The sequence below is a fragment of the Pseudophryne corroboree genome, chromosome 3 (genome assembly GCF_028390025.1).
Source record: "Pseudophryne corroboree isolate aPseCor3 chromosome 3, aPseCor3.hap2, whole genome shotgun sequence".
NCBI classification, from domain to species: domain Eukaryota; kingdom Metazoa; phylum Chordata; class Amphibia; order Anura; family Myobatrachidae; genus Pseudophryne; species Pseudophryne corroboree.
The window spans coordinates 796,758,712-796,784,020 of NC_086446.1; the positions used below are offsets into that span (position 1 = coordinate 796,758,712).

Sequence of the window (25,309 nt, forward strand, 5' to 3'; positions counted from 1 at the left end):
CCAACACAGGCTTGTGTCAAGTACACAGCAGTTGTCAATGCCCCGCCCCCACATATATCTGCAGGGCGTCTAGCAGGGAGTTTCTGCAGGGAGGAGCACTGACAACATCAGAGGGAGCTCCGGACGTCTGGAGCCACTGTTGGTCATTTTGGGTTAGAGATGGACGGATAATTGTTTGTTTGCAACCATCAACTCCCCCTCACCATTGTTAGCGCTTTCTTCATTCAGTGGCATGTTTGATTTTTACCCCTATCAAATGGCGTGGAAGTAATTTTTGATAAACGGGCCCCTATTTGAGACCATTGTATTCTTCCTGGGAGCTGCCTTGCGGGTTAGACCACATGACTTCTTGCGCATGCGCAAACCATGCTGTGTGTGCAGACGCGGAACCATTGATGTGAAGGTGCGGTAAGCCAATCGGTTGATGCTAGGTCCAAGTGGCCTAAGGGACCTTTTCCGTAAGGGGGAGGAGCCACGACACAAGGGGGAGGAACTAGGCCAGCGGGACAGTTGCTCTCCTATCCACGCCACCAACTATTACCTTTAGTAATCAGGTGGCGAGCGAAGCGGAGCGAGCCACCGAGCCCGAAGAGTGGCGAGCGAACTTTTCGGGTACCCTGTTCGGCCGTAGCTCCTCCCCCTGGTGACGTGTCTCCTCCCCCAGGTACGTCAGAAGGTCCCTTCTCCCACTCCGATATAGAACCAACCGTAAGCAATCAGTGCATCGCCAGATTCCATGCCTCAAGCCCGTCCAGTATCGGATGATGGGCTTCCAGTGTTGATCCGTACACTGGGTTGGGGAAACACCATATCATCCCACGTAAGAATAACTTGGTAGTTTGGTTCCACCCAAAACTTAAATGAAACACTTATACAGACCCTCCAACATGACCCGCCCCACTAGGTACAAAATGCTCTGTTCCTGGACTTCCCTCTTAATTTATGATTTCCATCACCTGTGTTGTACTAGTTAAATGATAAGAAAGCCGTTTCTTCACAGGTGATGGCAATAATACATTAAGAGGGAAGTCCAGAAACAGAGCATTTTGTACCTAGTGGGGCGGGTCATGTTGGAGGGTCTGCTTATAGTGCAGTCACCCTTTACCCCGTACACGATGACCCATCCCCCCCCAAGTGATCACTGCTGAGTCCTCCGAGTGATAATTTCCCAGCTATGCGCATTATACATCTAGAGGGGCAATAAGGCACGACACACAATTGTCACTTCTCCAGGCTTTATTCCGTGCACCCTCCCGCATGCTGTCTGTCCGAGAGTCACCCAGTATATATGTACTCCTGCGTGCGTGTGTGTACCTATGTATGTATATACATATATATTTATATATACTATGTGTGTGTGTGTGTATATATATATATATGTGTGTGTGTGTGTGTGTGTGTGTGTGTGTGTATACTGTACATACATATCATATATATTTATAAAAGAGGAGAGCCCAAAGAAGCACAATGCAAAATAAATACAAACAAAATATAAAAGTTAAATAATAATACAAAGAAAAAAAAGACAGAAAGACATTCCGCGTGGAAAAAGGAACACATGAATTGTCTCTGCCGTGGAACCCTGCAGAGCATCGCAGCCAGGAAGACATCTGCAGATGGTCATGCCCACGGGTACACTGGATGGAGCATTACCACACTCAGTACAGTAAGAACTTGGCAGATAGTTACACGATGGATGGATTCCACAAGCAATCATTTGCAGAGCATTGTTCCTCTAGAGCCACCGATGAACATGGGGGAAAGACTAATATGCCTGCAGAGCATTGCAGAGTCCCTTCGTATCATTAGACCTCAGCAGAGCATCGCAGCACGCGGACCGGCAACAGGCAGAAATTGTCCTATGTACCCGTCAGCTGTAAAGCCCGGGAGGAACCAGCGTACAAAGGAAAAAACTCCATGTGCTTTCACTGGGATTCCTTATCTCAGATAAGCGGGGTGAAGATCTCATCGGTTCCTCCCGCGTCTTACAGCGGAGAGACGCCTCTGTTGCCGGAGGGTTTTATTACTAACAGTTACTTATTTAACGCCGGCGTATCCTGTACAATGTCCAGGGTCTACAATGTCCAGGGTCTACAATGCCCAGGGTCAACAATGTCCAGGGTCTACAATGTCCAGGGTCTCCTGATGAGCTGCTCGGAATTTGAGTGTTAATTTGAAAGTACAAAAAATGTGCATTATTCGTAACTTTGCAGAGCAGAGCATACAGTATATACAACATGCCTCCAGCTGTATACGGTTATTGTACAGTATGTGTGGCTGGTTTACTCCTGGAGAGGACAGTAGTATAAGCGCCTATTCCGTAAGCTGTTCAGGACCTTTGCACATGATATTCATCACCCTGAAAGTTTTCAGAGTTTGCGTGCAGGACCTGATGCCATCTTCAGATGACGTTAGCTCCCGGAGGCCAGTTCCTTTTCAGAGCAGCTGTCCAGCAACCGGAGTCTAGAACAGTCCTTAGAATGCTCTGGCGCTCTTCTTCAGCCCTGTCCCAGTGGCTCCACCCCCTCATCATGATGTCATTACATTGGGGTCATATCAGTGTGGGTTAGAGCCCCGCTTCAGCCCTGGTGGTAGTAGTAAGTGCTAAAGTCATAGTGCACAAAGTATACATTATATGCTACATATAGTACAGTGTTATTAATGATGCATAAAGTCACATTACACCTAAAAACGCCAAGTTCACGAAATGTATCCGCTTTCAAAAATTAAAATGCACATATTGCGGCTGACTGATTGCAAATATCACTGTAACAAGTAACAACATGACTGGATCGCAACATCAACAGTATCATAATATTGAAATGAACAGGCGGGATCTTGCGCATTCAGCCAATCAGAAGCAGCAAGCCTGATAATCTTCGCAGAGACCTGGAGAATAGGGGAAGAGGAGCTGCGGCAATTATTCACCTTTATTTATCAATAGCGAGTTATTCTAGAAGAAGATGCAGAAAAGCGTCATGTAAGATGCACCTGTTAGCATCATCCATTTATCTCAATGGCCAATGTTCATGCAACGGATTATCGGCACACTGCTGTGATCGCAATGTGTATGCGCCAGGGTGTCGCAGCGATTCTGCTCCCATGAAGATTTCACAGAGAAGCGATTGACAGGAAGTGACATTAGCAGCTCCGTAGCCTAGAGAATCGCAATCGCAATTCCATCTGCGTACAGACGTGATTTAGGCCCAGAGAACATAACGTACAGGACATCTATATATAACACGTTGGGCAGAATTACTGCACTGGGGAGACGTGACAGGGGCACCGCGTTCTGCGCTTTTCCTCCGGCTGTAACATATCGTTTCGCTGTCATCTTATATTGGTACAGGGTGAAACGAGCGTGATTCATTGTTGCATAGATTATAAAATTAATCCATTCAGCCGCGCAAAGCATTCCTGTGAGACGGTGGCCACAGCCTGAGTGACTGTCATTATGTGTCACAGATACTGTATCATGCGGCGTTGGATGCACATTTATATAAATGGGGTTTTCTCACCTACAGTATCTGCTAATCTAAGTGAGCCATTGGGGGGTTATAGGTGGGATTGTATGACGGCGCAGAGACAATAAACAGCAGAGATCTTATACTGAGCTAACAGCAGGCAACAATACGGCAGCAATTATCATTCCTAATAACCGGAGCGTGTAAGACTGACATTGCACACTATGGTGTTATCTAGGTGACAGTGTGGTACAGGCGGGCTGGAGCTGAAACCATCATGGGTTTGTCGGTCCAGCTCCCATCTATCGGCCAGGTATCAGGTCTGAGGATCGGCCATTACGGTAATAAATAAAGTAAGCAGGTTATTGCTAAGTGATCGCGTCTAAGTGTGTAGTACATTGTGCCTGACGTTCATTGGGTCGACATTAGGATGTGGACATAGTAGTAATGCTGACGTTGAACATGTAGACGAGTTCGTGATGGCGGAAGTAGCTATACCGAAACCGCTGTAATGTCAACTTTATTGGAATGTAATGAATGTCTTTTTTTACATAACTCTGCCCTAAAACAAATGTTAACCCCAAACTGGACGCTACCCCTAATGCGTACTGTAATGCTAACCCATTACGCTATGAGTAACGTGCTGCGACCGTTTGCTGGAGGGATGGGGGCAGTAATGGTGGGTGTTTTATATAATGGGGGGAGTGTCATCCCTGTGTTGCAAGCGACACATATCTCCATATACTTGTCATGTACAGTACATACATGTAGATATTATACATGTCTATATCACATTCTACTGATATTATATACAACAAGGAAGAGATATTATAAGTACACTTGCAGGATATTATACAGTACTGATATTATACACAATGTATATCATACAGTACCCTTATATTATACACAATGTATGTCATAAGTATACTTGTTTTATACACTACTAATATATACTTACATAGCACTGAAATAATACACAGCTTACATCATACAGTACTGATATTATACACAATGTATATCATACAGCACACTTATATTATACAGCAGTGGGATATCACACATGCTTATATCATACAGTACTGATATTATACACAATGTATATCATAGAGTACCCTTATATTATACAGCACTGGTATATCACACATGCTTATATCATACAGTACTGATATTATACACAATGTATATCATACAGTACCCTTATATTATACAGCACTGGTATAATACACAGCTTACATCATACAGTACTGATATTATACACAATGTATATCATACAGTACCCTTATATTATACAGCACTGGTATATCACACATGCTTATATCATACAGTACTGATATTATACACAATGTATATCATACAGTACCCTTATATTATACAGCAGTGTTATAATACACAGTTTATATCATACAGTACTGATATTATACACAATGTATATCATACAGCACACTTATATTATTATACAGCACTGGTATATCACACATGCTTATATCATACAGTACTGATATTATACACAATGTACAGTATATCATACAGTACCCTTATATTATACAGCACTGGTATAATACACAGCTTATATCATACAGTATTGATATTATACACAATGTATATCATACAGTACTGATTTTATACACAATGTATATCATACAGCACCCTTATATTGTACAGCACTGGTATAATACACAGCTTATATCATACAGTACTGATATTATACATAATGTATATCATACAGTACTGATATTATACGCAATGTATATCATACTGTACCCTTATATTATACAGCACTGGTATATCACACATGCTTATATCATACAGTACTGATATTATACACAATGTATATCATACAGTATTGATATTATACACAATGTATATCATACTGTACCCTTATATTATACAGCACTGGTATATCACACATGCTTATAGCATACAGTACTGATATTATACACAATGTATATCATACAGTACCCTTATATTATACAGCAGTGTTATAATACACAGCTTATATCATACAGTACTGATATTATACACAATGTATATCATACAATACCCTTATATTATACACAATGTATATCATACAGTACTGATATTATACACAATGTATATCATACAGTACCCTTATATTATACATAATGTGTATCATACAGTATTGATATTATACACAAATGTATATCATACAGTACACTTATATTATACAGCACTGGTATATCACACATGCTTATATCACACAGTACTGATATTGTACACAATGTATATCATACAGCACCCTTATATTATACAGCAGTGGTATATCACACAGCTTACATCATATAGTACTGATATTATACACAATATATATCATACAGTACCCTTATATTATATAGCACTGGTATAATACACATGCGTATATCATACAGTACCGATATTATACACAATGTATATCATGCAGTACCCTTATATTATACAGCAGTGGTATAATACACAGTTTATATCATACAGTACTGATATTATATATAATGTATATCATACAGAGCTGATAGTAATCACAGTATATATCATACCATAAAGACATCTGGCTTATATTATACAGCACTGGTATAATACACAGCTTATATCATACAGTATTGCTATTATACACAATGTATGTCATACAGTACCTTATATTATACAGCAGTGGTATAATACACAGCTCTATTATACATTATTGCTATTATACACAATGTATGTCATACAATATACTTATATAATAAAATAATGGTATAATACACAGCTTATATCATACAGTACTGATATTATGCACAATGTCGAACAGTATACTTTTATTAAACAATACTAATATCAGTATCACACACACTTATATCATATAGTAGTAAAATTATATACACAAGATATATCATACTGTATAGTGCTGATAATATACACAGCGTATATCATACAGTACAGGTATCCGGCTTATATAATACAATAATGATACAGCTTATTATTAGAGATGAGCGGGTTCGGTTCTCTGAGAACCGAACCCTACCGAACTTTGCCTTCCAAGTCCGGATCTGAGACGGCTCGGGTTTTCCCGCCTGACTCGGAAACCCGAATGCGGCAAAACGTCATCATCCCGCTGTCGGATTCTCGCGGGATTTGGATTCCATATAAGGAGCTGCGCGTCGCCGCCATTTTTACTCCAGTCTCGGAGAGTGTATAGAGAGGACGTGTCTGTGTGTTGGGGCGGGAAAGTGGGGTGGCGAGTCTTGTGTTGTGTTGTGCTGCTCAGTCCAGTCCAGTGTAGTCAGTGAATTGTTATGCTGCATCAGTCCAGCCAGTCACAGTGTTGGTGTCCTCTGCTGCCATATATCCAGTGTAGCTGTATAAAGTGGTGCTGTGTTGTGCAGACCAGTAGTAGTGTCCTGTGTCATCAGTAATTCCAGTGATGATATACGCTGCTGTTATATATCCACTGCTGCAGTATAACAATTATAACAACAACCTGTTGTGCTGCATCAGACCAGTGGTAGTGTCCTGTCTCATCAGTCATTCCAGTGACGATATACGCTGCTGCTATATGTCCACTGCTGCCATATAATAATAATAACAACAACAACAACCACAAGGCCCTTACAGTGTTATTGTGTTGTGCTGCATCAGACCAGTGGTAGTGTCCTGTCTCATCAGTCATTCCAGTCATTCCTGTGCCGCATATTGTCTCATATAACTCCCAAAAAATAATGGAGAACAAAAATTTTGAGGAGAAAATAGGGAAAGATCAAGAACAACCACTTCCTCCTAGTGCTGAAGCTGCTGCCACTAGCCATGACATAGACGATGAAATGCCATCAACGTCGTCTGCCAAGGCCGATGCCCAATGTGATAGTAGAGGGCATGTAAAATCCAAAAAGCCAAAGTTCAGTAAAAAGAACCAAAAAAATAAATTTAAATTGTCTGAGGAGACTTCCTCCTCAGTCAGGAACGTCAGTAGTCCTGCAGGCCATGTCACTGTCAAGACTGAGGAGTCCTCTCCTAACCGGGATTCCTCCATAGGATCCTTGAGTGTAACGCCTGCTGTTGCTGCCGATGCTGCTGTTGTTGTTGCTGGGAGTCGATCGTCATCCCAGAGGGGAAGTCGGAAGACCACTTGTACCTCTTCCAGTAAGCAATTCACTGTCCAACAGTCCTTTGCGAGGAAGATGAAATATCACAGCAGTCATCCTGCTGCAAAGCGGATAACTGAGGACTCGACAGCTATGTTGGTGTTAGAGGTGCATCCAGTATCCACCATTAGTTCAGTGGTACTTAGAGATTTGATGAAGATAGTGTGTTCCCGGTATCAAATCCCATCTAGGTTCCACTTCTCTAGGTAGTCGATACCGAGAATGCACACAGACGTCAGAAAAAGAGTCACCAGTGTCCTACAAAATGCGGTTGTATCCAGTGTCCACTTAACCACGGATATGTGGACAAGTGGAACAGGGCAGACTAAGGACTATATGACTGTAACAGCCCACTGGGTAGATGTATGGCCTCCCGCAGCGGCACCAGTAGCAGCATATTGCAAACGTCAACTCATTCCGAGGCAGGCTACGCTATGTATCACCGCTTTCCATAAGAGGCACACAGCTGACAACCTCTTACGGAAACTGAGGAAGATCATCGCAGAATGGCTTACCCCAATTGGACTCTCCTGGGGATTTGTGACATCGGACAACGCCACCAATATTGTGCGTGCAATACATATGGGCAAATTCCAGCTTGTCCCATGTTTTGCACATGCAATTAATTTGGTGGTGCAGAATTTTTTGAAAAATGAGAGGGGCGTGCAGGAGATGCTGTCGGTGGCCCGAAAAATTGCAGGCCACTTTCGGCATTCTGCCACCGCGTGCCGAAGACTGGAGCGCCAGCAAACACTCCTGAACCTGCCCCACCATCAACTGAAGCAAGAGGTGTAATGAGGTGGAATTCAACACTCTATATGCTTCAGAGGATGGAGGAGCAGCAAAAGGCCATTCAAGCCTATACATCCACCTACGATATAGGCAAAGGAGGGGGAATGCACCTGACTCAAGCGCAGTGGAGAATGATTTCCATCTTGTGCAAGGTTCTGCAACCCTTTGAACTTGCCACACGTGAAGTCAGTTCAGACACTGCCAGCCTGAGTCAGGTCATTCCCCTCATCAGGCTTTTGCAGAAGCAGCTGGATAAATTGAAGGAGGAGCTAAGACGGAGCGATTCCGCAAAGTATGTGGGACTTGTGGATGGAGCCCTTCATTCGCTTTGCCAGGATTCAAGGGTGGTCAATCTGTTGAAATCAGAGCACTACATTTTGGCCACCGTACTCGATCCTAGGTTTAAAGCCTACGTTGTATCTCTCTTTCCATCAGACACAAGTGTGCAGAGGTGCAAAGACCTGCTGGTTAGTAAATTGTCAACTCAAGCGGAACGTGACCCGTCAACAGCTCCTCCTTCAATTTCTCCCGCCACTGGGGCTGTAAGGAAAAGTATAAGATTTCCTAGCCCACCCGCCGGTGGTGATGCAGGAGTGTCAGGAGCGAAAGCTGACATCTGGTCCGGACTGAAGGACCTGCCAACGATTACTGACATGTCTACTGTCACTGCATATGATTCTGTCACCATTGAAAGAATGGTGGAGGATTATATGAGTGACAGCGTCCAAGTAGGCATGTCAGACAGTCCGTACGTATACTGGCAGGAAAAAGAGGTAATTTGGAGGCCCTTGTACAAACTGGCTTTATTTTACCTAAGTTGCCCCCCCTCCAGTGTGTACTCCGAAAGAGTGTTTAGTGCAGCCGGTAACCTTGTCAGCAATCGGCGTAGGAGGTTACTTCCACAAAATGTGGAGAAGATGATGTTCATCAAAATTAATTATAAAGTCCCCCGGGAAGACCTTTACCAGCAATTGCCTACAGAAAGTACGCAGGGACCTGTGATGGTGGATTCCAGTGGGGACGAATTAATACTCAGTGAGGAGGATGTACACGGTGAAAGGGGTGAGGAATCGGAGGATGATGATGAGGTGGACATCTTGCCTCTGTAGAGACAGTTTGCGCAAGGAGAGATTGATTCCTTCTTTTTTGGTGGGGGCCCAAACAAACCAGTAATTTCAGATACAGTCGTGTGGCAGACCCTGTCGCTGAAAAGATGGGTTTGTTAAAGTGTGCATGTCCTGTTTATACAACATAAGGGTGGGTGGGAGGGCCCAAGGACAATTCCATCTTGCACCTCTTTTTCTTCTTTGCATCATGTGCTGTTTGGAGACTAGTTTTTTTAAGTGCCATCCTGTCTGTAACTGCAGTGCCACTCCTAGATGGGTCAGGTGTTTGTGCCGCACACTTGTGTCGCTTAGCTTGGCCATCCAGCTACCTCATTGCACCTCTTTTTCTTCTTTGCATCATGTGCTGTTTGGGGCCTATTTTATAAATCTGCCATCCTGTCTGACACTGCAGTGCCACTCCTAGATGGGCCAGGTGTTTGTGCCGCACACTTGTGTCGCTTAGCTTAGTCATACAGTGACCTCGGTGCAACTTTTAGGCCTATAAACAATATTGTGAGGTGTGAGGTGTTCAGAATAGACTGGAAATTAGTGGAAATGATTGTTTTTGAGGTTAATAATACTGTAGGAGCAAACTAACCCCACATTCTGTGATTTTCGCTGTTTTTATGTTTCTTTGTTTTTTAAAATCATCCAGATCCAAAACCAAAACCCGAAAGGGTGGTTTTGGCAAAACCAAGCCAAAACCAAAACATGAAAATGGAATTAGAACCAAAACCAAAACACGAAAAGTGCCCGCCGCACATCTCTACTTATTATAACATACAGTACTAAAAGAAACTATACACAACATATATCATATAGTAAACTTATATCATATAGTAAACTTAACATCTTATATCATACAGAACTGATAATATATAGAGCTTATTTAATACAGTGCTGATATTATACAGCTTATATCATAAAAGACCAATATCTTACATAATATCCAGTACAGCTGATATTATACACAGTTATACTGCACAGTAGTGATACATTCTAATAAAAGAACATACAACATATAATAACATTTGTTTTGTAACTTCTGTTTACTAATATAACTTGCAATACTGTACGCTTTAATACCAGTAATAGACATGGCTTTTATCACATAGTACTAATGGTATACAAAGCTTATAACATATAGTACTGATAATATAAACTGCTATATCATATACAGCACAAGAGCACTACATATACACAGCTTATATCATACTGTACTATTATATACTGTTTATATTATATAGTACTGATAATATAAATTGCCATAAAATATACAGTAGCCCTAAATATATACAGCATATGTCATACTGTGCTAATAATATTATAAACAGCTTATGTCATACTGTACTAATATTATACACAGCTGATATCATATAGTACTGATAATATAAACTGCTATATGATATACAGCACAATAGCACTACATACTGTATACACAGCTTATATCATACTGTACTAATATTATACACATCTTATATCATATATACACTTATACAGGGCCATCTTAACATATAGGCACACGGTGCAGCTGCCCAGGGCACCACAATTCTAGGGTCCTCCGAGCAAAGGCGGGTGGTGGTCACACAATCAGAGTGGCCAGGCAGAATTCTCTACCCATCTCCCACCCTGCAGCCAGTGAATGGCTGTCATGATGCTGATTGGAGGATGGCTGGAGCTATCTACCAATCAGAGTGCTGTCAGTCAATCACTGTATGGAAGCACGTGGAGAGACGGCACAACGGGTGTGTGGGAGGCCATGGCCTGCAATGTTGTTACGTTGCCCCTGCACTGATATCATGAAACAATGTGGGACTGATTCCAGTTTCGCCGGTATAGTGTGTGAAATTGCTCAGCGTGTGCCCAGCTAGGACACCCACGCAGACTTGTATTATTCTGGCCCTTATAGTCGCCTGCGCCTGGACGGGAGGAAGGGAAGGGGCGTCATTACATAGTCCAGGTGCATGAAGCCTGAATAGCCGTAGGCCGGGACGCCAACGCTTATACGCCTGTGAGAGCTGTGATAGATGCAAATCTCACATGATGGCGACTGCCAGCTCTAGGAAGCTGCTTCTGATTGGCTGATTGCCATTGCATCACAGACCAGACAATGATAGGTGCTTCCGTCTTTGCTTTTGTTAGTATTTTCGCACATGAGCCTTGGAGCTGTTTCTGCTGTATTACAGGGGCTTCTGCAGCGTTATTAATGCATAATAGCGAATGCGCATTTTGCAAGCGCAATAAAAGTGAAAAACATGGGCGTAAATGTATATGACTCATTCCTGGCATTCTGCGAGAACAAGCCAGCATACGTCTTCCCTAGCCCTCAGCATAGCAGCCTAGATACAACATTAATACCCGCAGATTTAGTTTTAGCTGAAATTATGGCCAATTTGTGAACAACGTCGCGTCAGGCCCTTTGTGTCATAGTACCGGCATGTTACACAGCTTATATCATACAGTAGTATCTGATTATAAGGAAAACAGACAAAGCTAAATTAACATTGATTACCTTTTAAATGAGAATTATTAATTTTAGTTTCAATGGAGCAAATACATCACTGACACCTAACACCGCTGTTCCTAAAGGGCTGTGAGGCCTTAGAAGCCTTTATATTAGAGATGTGCGAGTTTGGTTTTCTGAAAGCTGAACCCAGTAGAATTTTGCATATCTGAGTTCTTCCGAGCCCGAGCTTGGGATCTCTCGCCATGCTCGGATTCCAAAATGAGGCAAAACATCAGTCCAGCTGAGGGGAAATAAGCGGATATCGTAATTAATGACCGTTGGTCATTACCACGGTATCCTATTACAGACCGGTTTCATTGATTGAAAATGGACCAGCGATCGTGCGAAAAGACATGGAATCAGGGATGAGTCCCCGATCCCATGTGTTATTGCGGCTCCGGCAGCTGCTTATTGCTAATTATGCATTGGGTGCCTGAGGCACTCAAAGCAGAATTCGCGATAAGTGCCAGCATTGAGGGGAGGAGCCCGCCGCATCGGGACTAATAGGATAGCCCCCTGCGAAACAATTACCCGCGGTCATTGACCACATGTAATTGGATACCCCCCCAGTGTCAGTGAAGGGCTGTGGGGTGCAAGTATTACTGTGGCTGTTGCAGACTGTGAAGGGCCGTTAAATAAACTAAAATAAAACTGCCAAAATAACGTTCATTGGGTGCCAGTATGCCACCATTACTATAAGCGCAGTACGTTGCAGCAAAGTGTGTAAAAAAGAAAAGAAAAATATGGCTATGGATCAGTTGATAAAAGAGCAGGAGTAGCAACCCACTACTAGTACTGAAGCTGTTGCCAGTCATCATGATAGTGCTTCAATATCTACTAAAGGTGACACAAAATGTAAGAAAGGGCACCTGAAATCTAAATATTTCATAATGTTAAAGAAAACATTACCTCCAATAATAAAGGTAACATTTACTGCCAAAACATGTAAAATTGCCAACATGCGATACACAGCTTTGTTTGCGAGTGGTGGTCCTGCTATTGCTACTGCTGTTTTATGCACTAGAATAATGCTTATTGGGAAAGCCACGGCCAAACAGTGTCAGGCATCTTCATCTGTAACCTCATATGATGATGCAACACCTTCTCGCTCTGAGCCTGAGACAGACAAGTCAGTGCTCAAAAAACACAGAAGAACACTAAAGCTGGGTACACAGCACACTGGAAGATTCTGGATCGTGGATGATGGCACGACTGATGGAACAATATGTTGGTCAGTCATTCCCACTAAATACTATAGCGTATGAACGAGGCTATTTCGTTCAGTGGCCACATCCAGGAGCATTGTGTCCCTGCCGATAACTTCGATCAGGAAACACAATGAACGATGCACAGGAGCATGCAATAGTGAGTACACACTGGGCGATGTGAATATGTTGTCCAATCTGCTGGATCAGACGACATATCACCTAGTGTGTACCCAGCATTAGGCAAAAAAACAAACTGTATGGAGAAGAGAGTCTAGGCAGTGTCCACGTCAGCAATGTGTGACTCAGACATTTCTGACACTGTACTTGTAGAGAAGCATCCATCCACCATTTGTGCACACTCTGCATATGTGGGGATGAGCAGTAAATTTGGTGAAACAGAAATTGAGGATGCTAGAGTGTAAGTGCAACAAGATGAGTAGGATATTTGCATATCTGATACTGAGGATGTTGATGATGAAGATGTTTGTGTCAAGGATGTAAGTCAGCCACCAGTAGCAGCAGTTCTTGCCCGTGATAAAAAGAAAGCCATTATTATGCATGGTCATAAAACAAAAAAAAGACACCTTTTGTGTGTGGAATTATTTTTACCCAAATCCTGACAACACTGGAGAAGGCATCTGGTCCATTTGTGAGGCCAAACTTAGTAGAGGTAGGGACATTAACCATCTAGGCACCTCCTCCATGCTACGTCATTTTCAGCATGTTCATGCAAGTTATTTGTCAAAAAAAATATAATTTGTAAAATAATAAAAAGCAGTCCAGTATCAGCTACCAGCAGTTTGAGCCAGCACATGCTCTCCACAACCAACACCCTCATCATCAACCGCCTCATTAGTGATCGGAGGTAGTCCTTCCAAAAAATTGTTTTGTGGGGTCACAAAACAAACCAAGCACTTCAGCCACAAAAGTGTGGGTCCTTGTCACTGAGGTGCTTGGTTTATGGTTTAATAAAGCATTATGGCAGGTGGGAACGCCCAATGACAATTCAATTTGCATTACTTGACTAGATTTAAGAGGAACAACATGGTATTATCCCTTATACTCAGACTCTCTAGTGCACCTCATAAATGTACAACAGGAGTGTGTTACACAATTAGGAAGGAGCGGGTGGGGACTGTATGGTCAGCAGGTCAGCCTCCTAATGGTTTTTAGTGTAAAACAGGCTGATTGGAGTTTGCAGCTCTGCAGTGCAGCTATTAATTTTTGTGGCTTCTTTTTCAACGCTTGTCAGGAATCCTTAGCTATTAACATAATTGTGTGGCCTTTCCTCTTCTCCGTTGCTGCAAAACAGATAGTTGTGATTTTCTTTTCAATTTTCTAAATGAATCAATAAATTAATCAATTTCAATCAATTAATGAAACAATGAATCGATCAATGTTTTACCTATCTGCCACTATACATACTGCACCTCCATTTATCTGCACTGCCCTGGGGCTTCTACTTTTCTATGGGGTGGAATAGTTTATTAAACTGCCACTGCTGTGCCGCAATGCTTCATAGCTGTACTATATTCTTAAAGTAACTGCCGTGTGTTTGTGCCGCTGTTCTGCTGCCTAGTTTAGTGAGCCAGCCTTTGGCCAATATTGGTGGACAATATTGTGAGCTGTCAGCTGGTCCAATTTGACTGGAAATTACTGGAAATGAATGTTATTGTAGTTAATAATTCCATAGGAACAAAAAACAGGCCCAAATTATAGCTGTTTTTTTAGCAATTTTTTTTAACAAAAAATTCAGCTCCAAAACGAAAACCAAAACATGTGAGAGTGGTTTTTAAAAACCAGAAAACAAAAACAAAACACGGGGTCGGCGCACATCTCTGCTTTATATGCTGAATGGATGAGCGGAATGAGCTTCTGTGTATATGAGATCACGCTATAGAAACAGTCCAGGCAGCTTCCTGCCCAGCCGACACCCTGGCTGGTTACAAGCTGTAAGTACAACATGACATTTCCCGCAGACAATTTAAGAGATAATCCTTTAACATGGTGGGGCTTAAGGCGATTGCTGACACCACTGTGATCCGCCCGGGGACACGTCTTCTGTAGTACAGTGCAGATATTATACACAGCCTAATACATTTTGCAGGGGTCCCGGTCCCTGGAAGTGATTTTTGGTAAATCCGGCCGATCTATAATTTTTTATTTCCGCAACGAGCAGCGATAAGAAATTATAATTATCAGGTCTAAAACCTGACAGTTGATAAATACGGCCTATCGTACTGACAATAAATTATAACACAGTTTATATAATATACCGTATACTGCTAATATTATTACAAGTCCAGACATATACAGTACCAATATTATGCACAGTCACATCTTACACTATTGATATATTATACCATCGATATTATCTATTCTTGCTATATACAAGTAATATCATAAAATATTTACATTACTCACAGACAATATGACGTATTCGCTGAAATGATACAGTGCGCACGTCACGCGTTACTGATGAGCCGCAGAGGCTCCATGTAACAAACAGCTGATATTAATGATCCCTGATGAATTAATAACTACTCTTAGTCTACATCAAGTGCCAGCAACCCTCGGCACGTGCGCCAGACACGGCACGCCGAACAGTCATGAGAGGCACGCCAAAGATTTACCAGCTAGGACTAATATGTAAGACTTACATTTAGGCTTCGATATTGTGTAATTAACTTAATAGATCAATATGTTACCGATAGCAGATGATACCAATAAGTGCAAACCAAGTAATTTGCCTATCTAGAATTACAAATATGCTGTGTGCTTACTAGTTGGTCTCATTATTATTATTGTATCCTCATACATACATACATACATATATAGTATATACTGTACACGGTATTACATACAGTGCTTATTGTGTGATGGTACAGGGGTGAAAATCGCTCGGTGTGTATGCACCTTTACTGCTTTGGGGCTCATTCACATTTGGATGTAGCAGTACACACCCTGTGCCGAAAGGTGTCACTTTCACAATCTCCCTAAAATGGTTTTTCAAATGTAGGCGAATGTGAATCACACACAGCACCAGCATACAGAAGAGGTATTAGATATCTCTGCTATTATACGGTCGTCCTGATTTCACAACATCGTAAAGGGTTTCACTGATATTATACAGGTTCAGTATTATATATCACTGATATCATATAGGGGTAATATAGTGTTTTATATCACTGGCATCACACAGCGCTGGTGTTATATATCACTAATGTAATACAGGACACAGAGAGTATGTAGGACTAGCATTGTATAAGACTATGATACAGGACCGGAATTATATATCACTGATATAGCACAGGACGCTGAGAGGACGAGCATTGTATAAGACTATGATACAGGACCGGTATTATATATCACTGATATAATACAGGACACAGAGAGTATGTAGGACAAGCATTGTATAAGACTATGATACAGGACCAGAATTATATATCACTGATATAGCACAGGACGCTGAGAGGATGAGCATTGTATAAGACTATTATACAGGACCGGTATTATATATCACTGTCTGATATAATACAGGACACAGAGAGTATGTAGGACAAGCATTGTATAAGACTATGATACAGGACCGGTATTATATATCACTGATATAACACAGGAAAAGCATTGTATAAGACTATGATACAGGACCGGTATTATATATCACTGATATAACACAGGAAAAGCATTGTATAAGACTATGATACAGGACCGGTATTATATATCACTGATATAACACAGGAAAAGCATTGTATAAGACTATGATACAGGACCGGTATTATATATCACTGATATAACACAGGAAAAGCATTGTATAAGACTATGATACAGGACCGGTATTATATATCACTGATATAACACAGGAAAAGCATTGTATAAGACTATGATACAGGACCGGTATTATATATCACTGATATAGCACAGGAGGCTGAGAGGACGAGCATTGTATAAGACTATGATACAGGACCGGTATTATATATCACTGATATAACACAGGAAAAGCATTGTATAAGACTATGATACAGGACCAGTATTATATGGCTGATCTGATGCCAGTAAGATCACTGAGAGGACCGCCGCCTCTGATGCGCTGCCCCCGTGTGCGCTGCCCCCCCCCCGCCCCCCCACAGGCATTACAGTACAGCACAACTGATACAATGAGACATTCCCATCCTGTCATTTCCAGGCTACTGAGGCCTCTTCCCCACAGCAGAAGGCAGAGACAGAACACAACCAGCCAGACGTGTCACCTCCGGGCACAGGGCGCAGAAACCAGACAGCAAAGGAACCGGAGCCTGAATATCAGACTATCATCATAAGCCAACATAAAAGGGGACATTTTAGAGACAGAACAATCATCCTACCTGATTACAATTTCCCCCCAAATATTGTGTTGTGTGCGTCTGCGGTGTGTGCGTGGAAGGTGTCTGACGCTGCAGTGTGTGCATGTGGGCTTACAATCTGCCCCGGCAGCACAATGGTTGTATGACTTGGTGCAGCCTCTGTAATAAGTGATTAATGCACTGGAGCTGACCATTAATATCTGTCTTATGCTGAATACCGGTCATTATAGCGTGTGACCAAACTGACATGCAATAAGGGAAACATGGCAGATGAGCGCTATAAGTAAATAGGGAGATGATTGCGTATTTACAGTATAAATATTTATATGAGCCTACCGGTGCACTGTGCACCCCCCCACACCCCCCACCAGCCAACCGCTGGTTATATGTCTAAGTTTATAATTTTGCAAGTAAAATATTGAATTGTTAAAAAAAGTTATTTTCTAAAATGTAGAGAATTTCAATATTTATATACCCCAGTTGCATGGAGAGAGACTAGGGCTCATGGACCAGTGTTTGCCTGCACTCGGTAGCCAAATGAAAGCAAGTTTAGGCAATAGTAGATTGGGGGGGATGCAGTTATGTGACCGGCGGTCTGGGTTGGGACTACTAGCACTGTCTTAGCTTTAAAGGACTTTAACCTTATTATGCTTCTTTCTCATTTGTCTCGTGTGCGGGAACGTGAATGACAGAAAACCAGTTTGTTTCCTATTCTCATTGCATATTTATATTTACAGGCAGTCAGCAGCTAGTGATCCCCACTGGTCAGTCCTACCCCCCACACCCTTCCAACATGCTACTCCCTAACTAGCGGCTGACAAGTAACCCTAGCTGCAGCCGTAATCCTAGCTGGGGCGGATGCAGGTGAAGGTGGAGGCCGGAGCTTTCATGCAGGGAAGGTCAGGGCAGGTGACAACAAATTTGGTAAGTCAGATGGACGGTCACCTGCTGTAGCAGCAGACCTGTCTTCCCGTGTACAGTACACAGTAAGCCTTTCCGTACAAATGGTTAAATGAACTTATTTCTATAAAAATGATACAGATAAAACATACGAGAAAGTTTTACAAATGGAATTAAGGTGCTTTTAAAAATGAGCGGAAGCCCTATGCAAGTCCCCGATTTACAGCAGGAACGACATTATTGAAAATCTGCATTAAAACAATCATTAAGGGGGTCATTCCGAGTTGATCGCTAGCTGCCGTTGTTCGCTGCGTAGCGATCAGTGAAAAAAACGGCTAATCTGCGCATGCGTATGCTCCGCAATGCGCACGCGCATGCTCCGCAATGCGCACGCGCATCGTACGGGTACAAAGTCCATTGTGGTTTTGCACTGGTTCTAGCGACGATTCCAATCGCACAGCCGGCCGCAAGGAGATTGACAGAAAGTGGGCGTTTCTGGGTGTCAACTGACCGTTTTCAGGGAGTGCTTAGAAAAACGCAGGCATGGCAGAAATAACGCAGGCGTGGCTGGGTCGTTCGATTGGGCGGGTGTGTGACGTCAAAAGCCGTCCCTCCGTCCTTAGAATCAACGCACACAAGGAGTAACTACAGGGCTGGTCTTGTTTTGCACAAAACCATTTTTCAGGCGCTCTGCTGCACAAGCGTTCGCACTTCTGCAAAGCTAAAATACACTCCCCGGTGGGCGGTGACAATGCGTTTGCACGGCTGCTAAAAACTGCTAGTGAGCGATCAACTCGGAATGACCCCCTAAGTCTCTGTAACGCTCTCCCAGGAAAACGCTGTCTCATGTTGTGTACAGAAATTAAAATATTGGGTGCACATATCAGAGATGAAAGATTTTGGAGACATTGAAGTCATTTTCAGAACGCTTGAACATAGGAGGCGCTTTGCACAGCACTGGGCCCAGAATGTAAAGCCTTTTGCAGAGCACACTGCTATGGGAAGGAACAGCCGACTGCTTTGCGCAATGAGACAACAACTGAACGATACTGACATCACAGGTCATGAGTCTGATAAGGACCTGTGACTGCAAGTTTGTGCAACAGCCTGAAAAGCTCTGCCGGTTACAGGGGTTATTATGCAGCTCTTAGAAATTCCGGGGCAAATAAGTCCCTATGTGCGTCTGCTGGCGCAGCAAATAAGCGGTGCTATTGGCCGCATGCTCTGCGGGAATAATCATTAGTGCTGCGATGCTCTGCAGGTCTGCGGTACTAGAAGGAAGGAATGCATTAATTAGCTTTTTTTTATTTATTTTTAACATACCTTGTTTGTAGCGCAATGGTCTGCTGACACAGGCAGGGAAGGGGTTAATCTGGAGCATTTCTGCAAAGGAATATTTCCATATATGAAACATGAATGCAGTAAATGCCCTGTGTGAATATACAATTTTTGGGAGGGGGCCCATGGGAAAAGGTGTCCAGAGGGTGAAGAGAATGCCCTTTAGACCTTTGTAGGGGAGAGGGTTAATGATGCAATGCTCTGGGGTCTTTGGCAGGAACGCAGATAACAGTTTCTGGGGTTTTGGCAATGATTTAGGAGGTTTTAGGGAGGTCACTTTAAGGCATGCGAGACCTCCCCAAGCAGAGCAGTCTATTCTTTCCACACCAGCGCATGTCTCTTGTCAAGTTGGGAACACCCTGGGAGAGGGCATGGTTGGAGCTTGTGTCTTGGATCTGTTATAGACGGGATCAGAGGGGTGGAAGGTGGTCCCCAACGCTCCGACAAAAGGGAAGACATCTGTGTGGAGGCTCCGGGGACGCACACACAGCCCGTGTGTCTCTTGCCGTACATCTGTTTGTCTCCTTCGTGCCCACCGATTTGTACTCTCGCATTTTAGGGGTCATCTATCAAATAATTTTGCTGTAAAAAGGAGGCAAGAAAGTCCCCGTGGGTTTTATTTTTTGTGGGAATCCAGTGTTTACTAGTTTTAATCCTATTCCCTGAACCGCTGTGACGGGCAGAACCCACTGGATCTCACCACTGGATCCAGCACAGAACGCCAGCAAGACAAAGGCACCACCAGAGAAAAGGAATCCCTTTGAAAGCAATTGGAGTTTTTCTTTTGTTAAATGTGGTGCTTTCGTTTCACTGTCCTTCAGTCTGCCGTCAGCACTCTATGGAATGAGAATACGGGAATACGCTGGGTTTACGTTGTGCGCCACTGACCCACAAGAAAGAAGTCAGACTGTCTACGCCACTGAGCAGGACAGGGCTCTGGATGAGATCACCCGGCGGGAGCTGTTCATCTGAATTTAGTGCTGGATTAAGGGTTTAACAGAAGAAACAAAAAGTTCCAAAAAGTTTTTTTTGGTGTGTTGGGTGTAGGAAGGATGGCAGCATTAGGCCGGCCTACCCTGCGTGAGGGTCTTGTGGCAGCAGCGCACTTAGTTCCTCCCTATATAAGGGCGAGGCGCTTACATCTGTTACACAGCGGACACTATGTACAGGGTGGGCGCACCCCTCGGTGTAACTACTTTTACGGAGCACAGAGGGATTTACAGCAACCAAAATAATTTGTTTTAAAGACAAATTGCGTTTCCCACCCAGCTACCAATGGTCCTGGAGGAAACTTTGATAAATGACCCCCTGGATCGCATCTTACACCGAACACGGCCATCCTCTTCTTGGTACCCATTTCTCTAAGTGCCCCTTCGGTAACTCAGTTTTCCACTTCTCGTTCCTCCTCCTCCTCTCCAGATTGAACCCCAGATGTGGCAACATCTGACACCTTCCGGCTGTGCGGGGGGCTCTCACCATCCTCGCGAGGCGGAGAGAGGGACTGCAGGTCGTGGTAGACTGCGTCATCTTCTTCTGAAGGGGATATTTTGGAGTGCAGTATTTGAGGGGCAATTTCACAGATGTTCTCAAGTTGTCTCTCTTCAAACTCAGATCCAGTGTTCTGGGGAACAACTCCTACCGGAGCCGGGGACACTGTCAGCGACTGCTCACTGCTGGCCCATGCTTCGGAGGAGCCCAGACAGTAGAGTCCTTGTGACACATATGAATGGGGCCAGCAGTCAGAATGTGTCTGTGCAAGGTTATCTGTAGACAGGGGGAAAGTATATATAGGAGCAGAGAGAGGGTATGACAAGAAAAGACAAAAATAACAGGTTAAACACTGAATTGGCTAAAGTTTGAATTAACCTACTCTTGTCTAGGCATCAGGAATATCAACTATTAGGGGTGGAACAGCCATGGGTGCCAGTGTTGGCCCTGCATTGGTTAATGAAACCCACCTCCCCAAGGCCCCAACTCTGCTCTGAAAATGGCTAAGCACGGGCTGTGCACGCTCAAAACAAATGGCCCCTATCTGAAGAATGTCCTGACACTACAATAGCATAGCCGGGACCCTATGCAGATTTTGCTATGGCAATGCCCAGTTCTGCCCCTGCCAGTATAAAGCTACCAAAATATCAAATCAAATAGACACAGGGAGGGTTATTTATAACGTCTGCACTAAATCATAGCAAACAATGTGACTTTTGATCTAAACATTGATTAGGCCAAGATCAGGACACCAAAATACCCTCACATGCCCCTCCTCAAACCACCCATTCACACCCACTTTCCAATCATGTACCCTTAATGGCAAAGTCACACCCACTACTGCTTAAAGCCCGACCCTTTAAATCTCCACAAATCAGGAATGTGCTGCTGAAATTTAGGCAGTTGGAAGGTAACTGATGGTTGACTGTTATGTTTATAAGGCAGATGTGCACCTCTGAGAAATGTTAGTATAATAATTCTTATTACCTGTAGCGTTATTACATATATCACAACCAGGAAACCAAAGGACAGTATCAAGTCAAATTTGTCTCCAGAAATGTCCCTGGTTTTGAACATTGACTAAATGTCCAATCACAATTTCTGTTATTCTGTACACGAGATGCAATTCATCATCATCATCATCATCACCACCATCATCATCTACTGGGCATTGTTGATATTTTACATGTACATCTAGACCTTTACCCTGGTTCTCTAGCAGCTCCTGGTAGGTTTCACTCTGTCTCTCTTGATTAGAGTTGACGCTTTCTTCTTCCCCATCCATTGAAGACCAGGCCATTAGTGTTGCCTCAGAGATCGCAAACTGTTGCATTACACCTTGAAAGACATTGAGAGACAGACTATTTATAGGATAAAAGAGAGACAACAGATAGGAGTTGGAGAGGTGGCCAAATCATCATCAAATTCTCTCCTTTGGTGTTATCTCCAGAAATCCCCTCCTATGGTGTTATCGCTAGACATTTCCTCCTATGGTATTATCTCTAGACACGTTCTCCTATGGTATTATCTTTAGATACGTCCTCCTATGGTATTATCTCTAGACACGTTCTCCTATGGTATTATCTTTAGACACATCCTCGTATGGTAGTATCTTTAGACACGTTCTCCTATGGTATTATCTCTAGACACATCCTACTAAGGTATTTTCTCTAGATACATCCTCCTATTGTATTATCACTAGACACGTCCTCCTATGATATTATCTCTAAACACGTTCTCTTATGATATTATCTCTAGACACATCCTACTAAGGTATTTTCTCTAGATACATCCTCCTATTGTATTATCGCTAGACACATCCTCCTATGATATTATCTGTAGACACGTCCTCCTATAGTATTATCTGTAGACACTTCCTCCTATGGTATTATCTCTAGACACGTCCTCCTATAGTATTATCGCTAGACACTTCCTCCTATGGTATTACCTCTAGACACATCCTCCTATGGTATTATCTCTAAACACGTCTTCCTATGGTATTATCTCTAGCCACGTCCTCCTACGGTATTATCTCTAAACACGTCCTCCTATGGTATTATCTCTAGACCCGTCCTATGGTATTATCACTAGACACGTCCTCCTTTGGTGTTATCTTCACTTCCTTTTTAAATGTCATCTCCAAACATTCCCATGTATGGTAAAATCTGTAGACTCTTCCTCCTTTGATGTTATCTCCTGACATCCCCTCCTATGGTGTTATCTCTAGACAATCCCTACTATGGTATTATCTCTAGATACGTCCTACTTCGATGTTATCTCCTGTCATTCCCTCCTTTGCCATTATTTCCGGAAATCTCCTTTTGTTACCCCTAGACACCCTGTGGTACATATCCAGGTGCTACCTCTCATGGTGCACATCAAGGTGCTGCCTCTTATAATGCACATCCAGGTGCTGCCTCCCATGGTGCACATCCAGGCGCTCCCTCTTGTGGTGCATACCAGACACTGCCTCACGTGGTGCACATTCATGTGCTCCCTCTTGTGGTGCATATCCAGGCGCCCCCTCCCGTGGTGCATACCCAGACCGTGGTGCATATCCAGCCACTGCCTCCTATGGTGCATATCCAGGCACTGCCTCCCGTGGTGCAAGTCCAGATGCTGCTTCCTGTGGTGCACATCCAGGCGCTGCCTCTCTGTGGAGCACATCCAGGCGCTGCCTCTCGTGGTGCACCTCCAGGCGTTGCCTCTCATGGTTCACATCCAGACGCTGCCTCTCGTGGTGCACATCGACGCGCTGCCTCCTGTGGTGTACATGCAGGCGCTGCCTCCCGTGGAGCACATCCAGGCACTGCCTATCGTGGTGCACTTCCAGGCGCTGCCTCTCATGCACATCAAGGCGCTGCCTCCTGTGGTGCACATCCAGGTGCTGCCTCCCGTGGTGCACATCCAGGCACTGCCTCTCGTGATGCACATCCATGCACTGCCTCCCATGGAGCACATCCAAGCACTGCCTCCTGTGGTGCACATCCAGGTGCTCCCTCCCGTGGTGCACATCCAGGCGCTGCCTCTCGTGATGCACAGGTGCTGCCTTCTGTGGTGCATATTCAGGCACTGCTTCCTGTGATGCATATCCAGGCACTGTTTCCTGTGGTGCATATCCAGGCACTGTTTCCTGTGGTGCATACCCAAGCACTGCCTCTCGTGGTGCATATCCAGGCACTGCTTCCTATGGTGCATATCCAAGCACTGCATCCTGTGATGAATACCCAGGCACTGCCCTCTGTGGTGCCTATCCAGACGCTGCCTCTCGTGGTGAACATCCAGGCGCTACCTCCAGTGGTGCATATCCAGGCACTGCTTCCTCTGGTGAATACCCAGGTGCTGCCTCCTGTGGTGCACATGCAGGCGCTGCCTCTCATGGTGCACATCCAGGCGCTGCCTATCGTGGTGCACTTCCAGGCGCTGCCTCTCGTGGTGCACCTACAGGCGCTGCCTCTCGTGCACATCCAAGCACTGCCTCCTGTGGTGCACATCCAGGCACTTCCTCTCGTGATGCACATCTATGCACTGCCTCCCATGGAGCATATCCAAGCACTGTCTCCTGTGGTGCACATCCAGGTGCTCCCTCCTGTGGTGCACATCCAGGCGCTGCCTCTCGTGATGCACAGGTGCTTCCTCCTGTGGTGCATATTCAGGCACTGATTCCTGTGATGCATATCCAGGCACTGCTTCCTGTGGTGCATATCCAGGCACTGTTTCCTGTGGTGCATACCCAGGCACTGCCTCCTGTGGTGCATATCCAGGCACTGCCTCTCGTGGTGCACATCCAGGCGCTGCCTCCTGTGGTGCATATCCAGGCACTGCTTCCTATGGTGCATATCCAAGCACTGCATCCTGTGATGAATACCCAGGCACTGCCCTCTGTGGTGCATATCCAGACGCTGCCTCTCGTGGTGAACATCCAGGCGCTACCTCCAGTGGTGCATATCCAGGCACTGCTTCCCCTGGTGAATACCCAGGTGCTGCATCCTGTGGTGCATATCCAGGCACTGCATCCTGTGGTGCATATCCAGGTGCTGCCTCCTGTGGTG

At 44.0% G+C, this 25,309-nt stretch overlaps 1 protein-coding gene across 3 annotated transcripts in view; it reads right to left on the bottom strand.

Annotated features, from left to right (window-relative positions):
• Positions 1 to 1,218: 1,218 nt before the first annotated feature.
• FAM131B (family with sequence similarity 131 member B) overlaps positions 1,219 to 25,309 on the bottom strand; it is a 115,362-nt gene continuing 91,271 nt past the window's right edge. For all 3 annotated transcript variants that reach the window (XM_063962670.1, XM_063962671.1, XM_063962672.1), the window contains 2 exons: positions 22,464 to 22,595; positions 1,219 to 21,533 (listed from right to left, as the gene is read on the bottom strand). In XM_063962670.1, the coding sequence (XP_063818740.1) occupies positions 21,151 to 21,533; positions 22,464 to 22,595 (515 nt within the window). In that variant the 3' untranslated portion in view covers positions 1,219 to 21,150. The remainder of the gene's footprint in view (positions 21,534 to 22,463; positions 22,596 to 25,309) is intronic.